General features: G+C 28.7%; 1 protein-coding gene across 1 annotated transcript in view; it reads left to right on the top strand.

Annotated features, from left to right (window-relative positions):
- Positions 1 to 4,819: 4,819 nt before the first annotated feature.
- The window catches only part of LOC123267757 (CUB and sushi domain-containing protein 1), a 102,234-nt gene continuing 94,978 nt past the window's right edge, over positions 4,820 to 12,075 (top strand). The window contains exon 1 of the mRNA XM_044732590.1: positions 4,820 to 5,179. Coding sequence (XP_044588525.1) covers positions 5,125 to 5,179 — 55 coding nt within the window. The 5' untranslated portion in view covers positions 4,820 to 5,124. The remainder of the gene's footprint in view (positions 5,180 to 12,075) is intronic.

Raw genomic sequence — 12,075 nt, 5'->3', positions numbered from 1 at the left:
GACCTTGGTCTTTTGAAAATCGAGTTTTAATCAAATCTTTATGTTTATATATATAATAAATTTTTTGAATCAATGTTATGTCTTCTCCATTAAAATAGTTTTTATATTAATAAATAATTTGATAATTAATACATTTTTTCCACATTTTATGTTTTTTTTTTATCATTCCTTTATTCAATTAAAATTTCAATTACGGAAAAATTCCCACTGAGTAGGTCCCCCCTTTCCCCTATCCGTTCTTTCCCAACTCCCTTAAAAAAAAAAAAAAAAAAAAAAATTTGCTTTAATATGGCTAAATAAATAAATTTATTCAAGTAAATTTCGGCAACAATAAACAACGCTCTGTGAACGAGATGAAATTTAGCTGATTCCAGGTGAAAGGGGGCTTCTTGCCGATGACGTCACGGTGTAGGTGAATAAAAAATTATTATGATATATGTAGCAATGAGTAGTGAGAACAGAAAAGTAACTAACCAGGAGTTGAATGATAAACAACATATATACTAGCAAAACTAAAACACTGTGCTAATACTGAGTAAAGACACTTATAGACAAGAGAAATTGCTGAGTAGCGGGAAACGCGATCATGCTTTTGTGTATAAACTCGAGTCAAACGAAAAAAAAAAAAAATGAGATAAAAACCAGAAATATACACCGAGAGAAAGGAAAATAGAATATTCTTAAAGGGAGTTGAGGTAGATTAACGGTATACTCAGATATACAGTACAAGTGTAACCTTATAGAAGATTTAATTCATAACTCCTCTACATCTTAACTAATACACGTTTGTAACCACTGTTACATGAATTGTTTTTTATCTGTCATGTAATAATATTAATTTTTAACTGGTTGACTTTTTATTTTGAATCTAATGAGTATCATATAGTTAAACTTCTTATTCCAATTATAATTATAAACTTTAATTATCAGATAAAAAATAGAATCGATAATAGTTGTTATTTGATATTATTAGTTCTGAAAATTAGATCCAAGATTTTCTCTTCCTTTCCGCCGAGTGCACGTACTTTCGTAATCATTTCACACAAAAGAAACAGGGCACTCCGATCGTAACTTTCGTTACACACGGTTGATAACATACGTTTGCTTCTCCTCATGCAAACCATGTAGAATATCCAACACATGTGCGTACATATAAAGCAATGTAACATACATATTAAACAAGAGTCACGGTACCCTTTTTATGAATCAATTACTTCATTTTGCTAACTATCTATTTTATTCACTTTCAATTTATTCAACTTCTATCAAAGAGAAACGGTTTTCGTGAATTAAAAAATTTTTTTGAAGAAAAAATTGTTTTAGACGTAGTAAATTTTCCATTGAGTCAAAAATTTTTCTTTTGTATACTTATTATAATCCTGATTCTGATATAAGTTATAAAATGAATGTTTCATAATTTTAATCACTTACTTAAAAAGATTGTTATTTTAAGTATTTTGAAATAAATCACAATTGGTATTGACTTTAAAATTTTAGACGATTTTGAAACCTTGGAAAATATTAAAAGTTAATAGATTTAGTTTTTATGTGAGATTAAAATTAAAATTCTTACATGCCGAAACAGTTCTTTAAAATATAAACCAAAAATTATTTTTATATTTATGTTATCGACTAAAACAGCAGTTTATTATTATCTGTTACAGTAACATCGTCTCCTATGCAAATAATCATTCATATGAACGTAAATAAGCTATAACCTCTCAAATAACATTTCAAAAAAGGTGTTTTTGACAATATATTTTTATTAAGCAATTTTTTTCTGCTCAAATTCTTCATAAACAAATTTGATAATTACCCGGGAAAAAATGATCAGGACTAATCAGACCTGTTCATATCTGATCAGGCCTGAAATTCGACCTGATCAGGCCTGATCAGACCTGTTCATGTCTGAACCGTTAAATACGCTCAGACCTGTCCATGCCTGTTCATGTCTGAAGTGTTAAATACGCTCAGACCTGATCAGACCTGATCAAGCCTGCTCATGCTTGCTCATGTCTGTTCATTTCTGAAGCATTAAATACGCTCAGACCTGATCAGATCTGATCAAGCCTGTTCATGCCTGTTCATGTCTGAAGCATTAAATATGCTCAGACCTTATCAGACCTGTCCATGTTTGAAGCGTTAAATATGCTCAGACCTGATCAGACCTGTCCATGTCTGATCATGACTGATCTAGCCTAAAATAGATAAGGATTAAAACTCCATTTATCAGCTGACAAGAACTGTTCATGCATGATTTGCCCTCTTAAATGATATTTTAAGTCAGGAAGAAAAATTTTATCGAACTATAGACTGCAGTTCTATTTTTAAAATTAATTTGTTCCGTATGACGTATCAGTTTCTATCCCCTTATAAATTTAAAATGTACAACTTTCATCAAAAATTTCGGCTTTTATAAGCATGAACTTTTTAATTTTCCATGCCAAAACGATGATTTTTAACGATGAATTTTGACGCAATGACATAAAATTTTTTACTGTGTTCCATTGAATACGCAAAAAATAAGATTATTTAGTAAATGTTTGAGTTTGATAGCATGAAAATACCAAAATATATCAGTTGATATCGATAGGCGATAAGTCCTTTCAAGGTGTCTGTTATTATCTTAAGCTACGCCTCGGTTCATTGCAGTAGTGTCAAAGGCTGCTAAATTGTAGAACACACAAATAATTCTTCATTTCCTATACGTTTTAATTTAAAAAAACTTCAATTTTAAAAGAAAACAATAAAATTATAATTACGGAATAAACCTTGAAGAAATTTTTTTTTTACTTTACATAGAACCATATGTTAATGGAGCGAAAAAAATACATATCCGTCCCAAATAAATCACTCTAATATACATAGTAAAAAATTTTGCGTCATTGCGTCAAAAATCTTTGTGTTAAATTTTTAACACTTTTATGTATAAATTTAACATTTATTCTGTTAAATCAACACAAAAAAGTGTTAAATATTTAGCATAAAAATTTTTAACACAAAATTTTTTGACGCAATGACGCGAAATTTTTTACTGTGTATATTAATAATTAATAAATTAAGTATAGAACTTCGTTAATTATAAGGATAAGTCATGTATAAAATTTAAATTACTTAAAGTAGTTTAAAAGGTATACTAGAGTTAAGATAAGTCATTGGGTCAACAGGTAAAGTATCAGTCTAAAGAGCGCAACGTACATGGTTCGAATCCCGGGCATTATCAATCTTTTTTTTTCCTTTTATAGACCTGATCGAGTCAGACATGAACAGATCTGATCAGACATGAACATGCCTGGCCAGGTCTGATCAGACCCGGTCATTTTTCATATCTGATCAGACCTGAAGACTCATGCCTGTTCATATCTGATCAGATCTGATCATTTTTTCCCGGGTATTCATAAAAGTAGGTTAATCTTTTAAATCAATTCATTTTTGACATTCCAATTCAATGAAAGAGATGTCATAGTCATTAGTGAATTTTAAGCGTTATATTCTTCTTTACAGAAATGCGAATGAAAATTGAAAATGCAACCAATGTGAAATTTTAAAAATAACTTAATCGTTTAATATTTTTTAATCCTATAACCTATAATTCAACTTCAACTTTTTATAATTATTTAAATACGATTGTTAGTGAGTTCGAAAGAATAAATTCTTTTATTCTCAACAACCGATCATTTATTGTATTAACAAGCCTGGATTTTTTTCTTTAAAATCAAAACCAGTTGAAAATTTTGAGGTATAGTCATTTAGAAGTAATCCGTTATCCAAATTTTTCTAAATATAACATATATATGAGTTTATATTTTAGAAAATTTCAAGTTTACAACCAGAAAAAGTGAGGACTTTCTGACGATGGGTCCGCTAGTAGTTTTTCTACCTAACCACGTAACTTCTTACGCATTTAACATATAGATGTTATATCTATTACTATAGAAGCAGATAATTCAAACATCGAAAAAATAGTAATTTTTATTTTAATTGAAACCGAGAGTCACACAAGTTGAATTGTATGCAATTTGCCAACTATCATAAATTATTGTCATAAAATTATTTTTTTTTTTTTTACGTAAATGAACAACAGTTATAGCCTCTTAAAAATATATTAACGAAACGACTTTTTATTTATCGTTCAAATTTAAATAGTTTTCAATAAAAATGTACGATATATAGCGAATCATATTTGATGTAATTTATCTTAAATATATATACCTAAAAAGAATAGTATATCTAGATCCAAGTTAAAATTTTATTATTATTAATTTTTTTAAAATTCTGATAAGGAGATTTTAAATAAGGTAAAAGGTAATTTTTTTATCTTAATGACTTTTAATTTTTATAAGTAAAAAATAAATAAACAATAAATATACGAAGCATATTTATAAATATTTACAAGAGAATAAAACTTTTCAGATCGAATAGAAGATCAGATAGATATATTATTTTGTTTTCTATAGGTTGTGTGCTCACCAAACCTCTCCAACAAAACCACAACAGGACGACTTTCATATCCAGCAGAAATACAACGAGGCTCTTGCCAGGGGCACTGCATGTTAAGCCGGTGAAGGGAACGGATCGGTTGTTCCGTGATCAAATTTAAAAACACGTGAAATAATTATTTCTTGTTAATCAATTAATAAATTTATTTATTATTAAACCTTAACTTAAATTAATAGTGTAAATTATTGAATCATAATGAATAACAAACTGAAAGTTCAAGAAAAGTTTATTATTCTTATTATCATTATCTTCTTATGAATGTTTGTAATCGTATTTAATGAAAATATACCAAAGTTTAGCACATTTATACATATATTTCAAAAGTATCAAAAGTTTTAATAAATGTTATGTTAAATAATTTTATAGATCAAAGGATTTAAATAAAAACAAGTGAAAGGAGGATATTTGTTTGCAACTGATTTGTTATTTTTAATGACGGTAAAAGTTAACTTTTTTAACCATAAAAGTGTTTGGAGTTAAAGAACTGAGTGAAGTTTTTTTTTTGTTATACGTGCTTGTTATATTATAGTGAAAATTTCCAATAACCCCGAACCCGAGGATATAATTATTGTTCAGAGCTCACCCTATCTATAAATGCATTGCGGTGGCAACCGACATTGAACGATGATTTTGGTCATCGGATTTTTAATTCCCATCTTTGGGATTGTACAAGTACAAGGTTCGTAATTGTATTATCTTTGAATGTAAACTTTATAAATAAAAGTACTCCAATGTCTGAAGGTCAACTCGACCGGATAGAGTTTAAGAAAGTATCCATAGATATCTAAAATATGTAGGATAAATAATGTAACGTTTATTTCCTAAAAATTTGTCAATCTTTTTTTATAAACAATTGTCCAATCACTTTAGTCATCCGGTCGTAAAATTTTTTAGTCTAAACTCGATTTAAAAGCCGATCAAATAAAAAGAAAACAATAATATTCGGTCAACGCCTACCCAATCTGTCCTCGGCTATTTTTTCGAATGCGAGGTCAACCGGTAAATGTAAAATGTAAAAGACTTATTGTAAAATAAACAAAAGGTATTTGGACTTGGATCGAAAGACTGTTTATTAATTAATAAGTGGAAGTGATTTTGAATGTTTATTAACAAATTTTTAGTTGCAAGTCAATACTGGCAAACAATTTAATTTTTAAAAATAATAAAACACAAACCGAGTTCCCTTTGTCCACCTGTTTGTGTCTGGAATCTGATATCCATCGACGTGACCCCCTTTTATTTGAAATATTAATTCGATATTGTTTAAAAACAAACATGTGGATAGTAAAATATTTTTTGTAATTGATATTTTGTTGCAAATATTCAATAAAATTCAAACTTTGACACTTAGAGTGCGTAACTTTGAAAAATAAAAAAAAAAAAAAATTGTGTTTAAATTTGAAAATTTTTAAATGTTATAATTTTTTACAATCAAATTTTAATAACTATGTATGGTTATTACGTTGATTACAATGATTCGTAAATCACATAATATTTTATGAACATTAAAGACAAAGTTTTAGAATTTTTATTGAGGACTGAAAAATTCGATTATGTTTAAAAAATATTGAAAAATCAATCAATTTCAACTTGATAGATTATTCTAATTTCAATAAATCTTAACTACTTTTATTAAGATATTAATTAATTTCAACACTTGACGTTTTTAGTAAACTGCTTTTAATTTTGAATATAACATTTTAATGTCTAAAATCATCATATTATTTAATAAATTTTACAATAATTAAATCGAAGGGCGATTAAAATTGTTACAATTAATTTTATTTCTTAATTATCAGTTTGTTAATTAACTAAATAGATTAAATTTTTAATTTCTTCATTAAAATTTTTTTCCTTCAGTAATTTTTAAATTATTTTCAATAGCACAGAAATATTTTTATCTATTATAAATAACTGAAAGGAGCAAGTTTTTTTAAAATCCAGTGTCTAACTTTGATGTCTAGAGCATTCTCTTCCTGACTACACCCTAGCAGTTAGTTGATATCCTTGAAAATCATATAACTATTATATTTAGAGTGTGAACAAAAAGTGAGAGACTTGACGGAGAATAATATCAGCTTACTTTACATAATAATAATGCTTCAATAAAAAAAAAAAAAAAATTAAAAAGAATAGCTAAATAAACATTAAATATCATTAAAGTCTTAAATAATAGATACCATAAATTTTAACTATTTGCAAATTGAAGATTTATTATTTATTAAATAATAAACAGGTAGTGAAGATATTACAATATTTTATATTTTTATTAAATTGTTTAGCTCAGCAAAGTAAGTTTGCGAAATGTTTTCGCATTCCATTAGTTGTTGCCTTCGATCTTCGTGTTGGCAAAGTGCACTCACCTTTCTCGTAGGCTGTTTTCTATCATCTTACAGCATTCTTCGTTTGAATAAATACGTTTTCAAATACCAAATGATAGATTAATCTTTTTTAAACGTATTATCGCCTCAAAAAACATTTTTTTCTTTATTCAAATTTAAATTCAAAACAAAAGTAATTTTGCAGTTAATTAGAATCATGTTTCCTGTCCTAATTTAAAGTGCTTCTGAGCTCGGCAATTAAATTTCTCTTCGATCTCGAACGATAATTATCATAATGCTTGCCTTTTGTAGCGCCAGTATGCTACTCACACTTGATACACAGCGTCTATTAATTTCTCACGTGTTAAAATGCTAAGAAACAAATCCTAGTATTCCTTTCTTGATAGAAAGTTAAAAATATAACTTGTTGTTGTTATTATTGTTATTGTTACCAATTTGTTTTACTGTTTAACTTGTTTAACTGATCTGTGAAAATACTAAGAACAAGTAGTATAGAGGTTGGGCCTTGTTTAAGCACGATTCATAAATGAGTTCTTCTTGTATTACATTATATTACAGTACATTAGGGAAATGGACATGAAAACAACTTGTGTGTGGGATAGACATAACATTTAGGCGAGACTTTTGTACTCTATATACTGATGCACTGATAGAAGGATTTTATTTGTATTAAAAAATATTTGTTAATAGTTAACAAATCATTTATTAGAGACCATTTTTTAGTATTAAACAAATATTTCTTAGCATTTAAAATGATTTATTTGTATTTAATAAATCTGATATTCATTTATTAAATATTAATAAATCTTTTTAAATACTAAAAAATATTTGTTAAGGACTAAAAAGCGGTCTCTAATAAATGATTTGTTAAATATTAAAAAATATTTTTAACTATAAACAAATCCTTCTATCAGTGTGACAAAAGCACGATCTAAAATGGGCGGGGTTAACGTAAATTCCACGGTCAGTAAATTATAGATTAAACTTTGATTTGTTTTTTAAATTTAACGATATTTAATTAAAGTGCTGTTGTACATTAGAGTTTAAAGGGACAGAATGCTATGATCAAAAGATTATTTTTGGAATGACTGTTTACTTTTTGTCATTGTATGTTATGAGTATTTAAAATTATTATCTAGTTATAAGATAAAATATCAAAACGCACAGAAAAAAAAGTTTTTTGGCCCGGAAATACGATTTGCTTACTGTCACGATACGCTTTGATTATTCGGAGGATAGTTAAATTAGGAAAACGTATACTGATAATAGTAAGGGTTTTAGGGCATTGCGCTATGAGATAGCGATTCAGAGTCATTGTATCACAGTGAAAATTTTCCAATGAATTTTACTATGTGTGCATAGTAACACTGAACTATAACAAAACTGTTACAAAATTTACTATAGGAACTTGTAAATTTTGTACCAGTTTTCTTATGGTTTAGTGTTACTATGCACACATAGTAAAATTCATTGGAAATTTTTCACCATGTAAGAATGCTTAAGCAACTTTCAATCACAAGTTTTTTTTTCAGCTCGGAGCCCCAAAAATACTAAAATTTAAAAGTTATCAGACAATTATTAATTTAATTAGACCTGGGTCGCAAATAAATCTTAATTTTGACTTGTATTGTCTTACTTTCCTTTGAAGTTGTCCTCTCTTAAAATAAATCAGTGGAATTCCACAGATTCAACCAGTGAATGACAATTTCACTGGTGAATCAGTGGATTTCCATGCGCGCAGATATTTTGTTCACTGATTCAACCAGTGAAATTGCATTCACTGTTTGGAATCAGTGAAATTCCACTGATTTCTTTTAAGAGAGTCGATTTGTCGACGATTTTACTTCTGATCTTGACTTTTTTTGAAGTATATTACTTTCTGTTCTACTTTTATTACTCAATCGATTTTATTTTAACTTATTTTGACTTAAACTACTGGTTATCGAGTGAAAGGCACGTCGCCTATTTGTCATACTTATGACTTTTTTGTCTTAAACTTAACAAAAAGCTAAAAACAAAAATAAGGAAACATTTATAAGATAAAATAAGTTCAAATCTTTCAATCTTTTCAATGGCAAAGTGAATACATTCAATGTTGATTTTCAGTGTTCGAATTTCGTATATACCAAGTGCTCCAAATGTATAATTTTTTATTTCTATAGCTATCGAAGACTTGTGTATCTCTTCTCGCGTTGTCTCAGCATATAACATTAGCAATTTCCCGGGGAAAAGGGTTTAGATCTGACCAGATATAACTATATCTGGTCAGATCTATTTATATCTGACCAGATATGGGATTGGAGACATAATCAGATCTAGTCATATCTGATCAGATCTAAATAGATATCTAAATATAACCATATTTGAGTTGAAAAATACATCAGACATGATCATATCTGATCAGATCTAAACAGATATAACTATATCTGAGTTGAAAAATTCATCAGACATGATCAGATCTAGTCATATTTAATCAGATCTAAATAGATATAATTATATCTGAGTTGAAAAATACATCAGACATGAACAGATCTACCCGAGTCAAAAAACAAATTCTAATTTTAACCTCAAAAGCCTCAAATCCTCTGATGTTTTATTTGCCGCACAGAAATTAACTCTACTTTAATACTCAAAATCCTTATTGAAGATTTTGAGGTCTTAATGTGAACCACCCGTTGATTTAGAATCCTCACTACAACCTCAAAAGTCTCATTCAGTGAAAAGTTGTATTTTGGACTTAGAAAATTTTTGCTTCACCGAAAAAACTTTAAGTTACATTTACAAATTAACATATAACGTGAGAAATATGTCACCACTTTATGTAAAAATAGTTATTAAAAAATCAAAAAAAATTTTCTAAAAGATCAGTGATTATTTTTTTATCTGACAGTATAGTTTTTGTAGCATTTGTTCGCATATTATGTCTATTAGATACAAATTAATGTGACGAAACACGGAATCTTGATTTTTAGGCGAGAATTAAAGAATACCTACGCTCATGTTTAAGACATGCAATTGTAACTTAGTCATTACTAATAAACTAATAGATAATAAATAATATCAATAAAAATCTAAATACATATTTGTTATTTTATTACGTAACGAATAATCAATTCTCAGTGACCAATGGACAAAATATTCTTTCAAGTTCGAAAAATTGAATTAGGTTCATTAACGTGCCTATATAACCGTAGATACTCAATAATTAAATGATTTTTTGAAGCAACTTACATAGTACATCAGGTAATTTAATTAATTTTTTTAAATGCTGTGAAACATTTCAAACGTTTGTTGAAACCAAATCCATGTAATGATTCATCAATGCAAATGCTTATTCAGATTTAAAATTTTTCAATCTGTTTTTTTTCTCAACCACAATTAAGTTTTTAATAATTAGCGTTAATTTAAAAATTTTGGGATTCAGTCACATATCAGTGTTTTAAGAGTCCATCATGTCTTGAAGTCGAATAGAGTTTTAAAAGTTTCATACTCTTAAAAGAAGATAGAAATGAAAATAATTAAATAACTTTATAAAAAAATGACTTATATAAAAGGGTTATAAGGACAGTCAGAACAAAAATAGATTTTTTTTGCATTTTTTTAGAGTATATATAATAATAATTCTGTGTCGATTCGTAAAAAATGAGATTGTTGTATCATACAGTTCTGGAAATATTTAATTTTAAAGTTAGAATTTTTTAGAGGTTATACATTGCACTATAGGAGAAAAGAAAAAAATTTTCTAGTATACTTGATTATAACTCAAAAACTTTACGTAATATTTCCATAAAAACTAAACTAACACTAAACGAAAACTATTAATTTTTTTGAAAAAAGGTTTCATTTATGGTGACCATATAAATTTTTAAATATTATTAAAAATTGAGTACAATACTCGAAAATAGTCATGAGTAAAAGTGTATAAGGAATAGTAATGTAATTATTTTCTTTATCTATCTTCTTGTCACATAAATTTGTTAACTTAATTGACATAATTTTTAGTTAATTTAAGTGAAGCTATTTTTTGTTTACTGATAGAAAAAACAGTAATAATTGATACTTATCTCTCAAAAAATTTATTATTAACGATAATAAAACAAATAGTTTGAAAGGACTCCTCGAGATAAAAAATGCATGGTTGAAAAACAGCATTATTTCGTTCCAGGCTATAGTAGGTTTCAAATCCGAACCAAAGCCTCAAAATCTTCATTAAGGAGTATGAGGATTAAATGAGAATTCTAATATGCTTAAAGGATGTACAGTTATAATCAAAATAGCTACATGCGTAGTATAGAATAGTCGGTTAGGTATAGGCTTAGAGAGCGTAGGGTTCCGTGTTCGAGTCCGAGCGTCTGACGATTTTAGATTAATTTAATTTCGATACATAGGGAAACAAGAAAGGTAAACGCGTTAAGTATATGAAACGATAATCTGAACTCCTAAATTGAAACAACGATCCTAAGAAAAAAAAAAAATGAACGTGACGTCATCCCCCCTTCCACTACATTGGAGGTCCACCCTCTAGTCTCAAGGACCGATAGTGAGGGATGAGAGTACAGGCGGGCCTTGTACTTACCCCCACCCTTGGGGTAACTCTAAGACCCCAGCAACGAGGGAGGATGGTGGCACTTCCGAGAGGATCCCCAATTCGTACACTTCGGTTATCGTCATTCTATTGTCCCGTATATTATTGTAATCCTTGAGTCATATTCATTTGTATAATCTCAATATTGTTAATAAACGTCTTGTAAACGAATAACGCGTTTCTTACAGCTTCAGAAGTGGGATAAAGAACGGTCATTATTCGCGAGTATTAATAAATATTTTTGTGAATAGTGATTGTGTAGTGCGATTGTCACAGTGTTAAATTAGTAAATTTAACCACTGAGTGAAATAGACTAATCAGTGTTAATAATGGCTCGTTCACGTGATAGAAGAGTGCGTTCACGTTCTCGCAGTCGATCGCGAGATACGTCATCGCGAGTGGAGCATCGAAGTAGATCATCGCGAAGAAGTTCGCGAAGACAGCGCAGACACTCGCGGAATGACCGAAGATCGCCAGAGTGGCAACGGGCGCTTCACCAATTGATCAAAACGGTGAAAACTGTGGTGGATCGACCAGCACCACGAGCATCGGAAAATACTGAGGGGAAGACACTTATCCCGAAGTTCGATCCCCAGGAGAAAAATCAAACAATCGATGTTTGGATTCACCGAGTCGAGGAATTGCAGA

This window comes from Cotesia glomerata, linkage group LG6 (assembly GCF_020080835.1).
Source record: "Cotesia glomerata isolate CgM1 linkage group LG6, MPM_Cglom_v2.3, whole genome shotgun sequence".
Taxonomy (NCBI): domain Eukaryota; kingdom Metazoa; phylum Arthropoda; class Insecta; order Hymenoptera; family Braconidae; genus Cotesia; species Cotesia glomerata.
The sequence above is the reverse complement of the archived record's forward strand: the minus strand, read 5'-3'. Positions and strand labels throughout refer to the sequence as shown.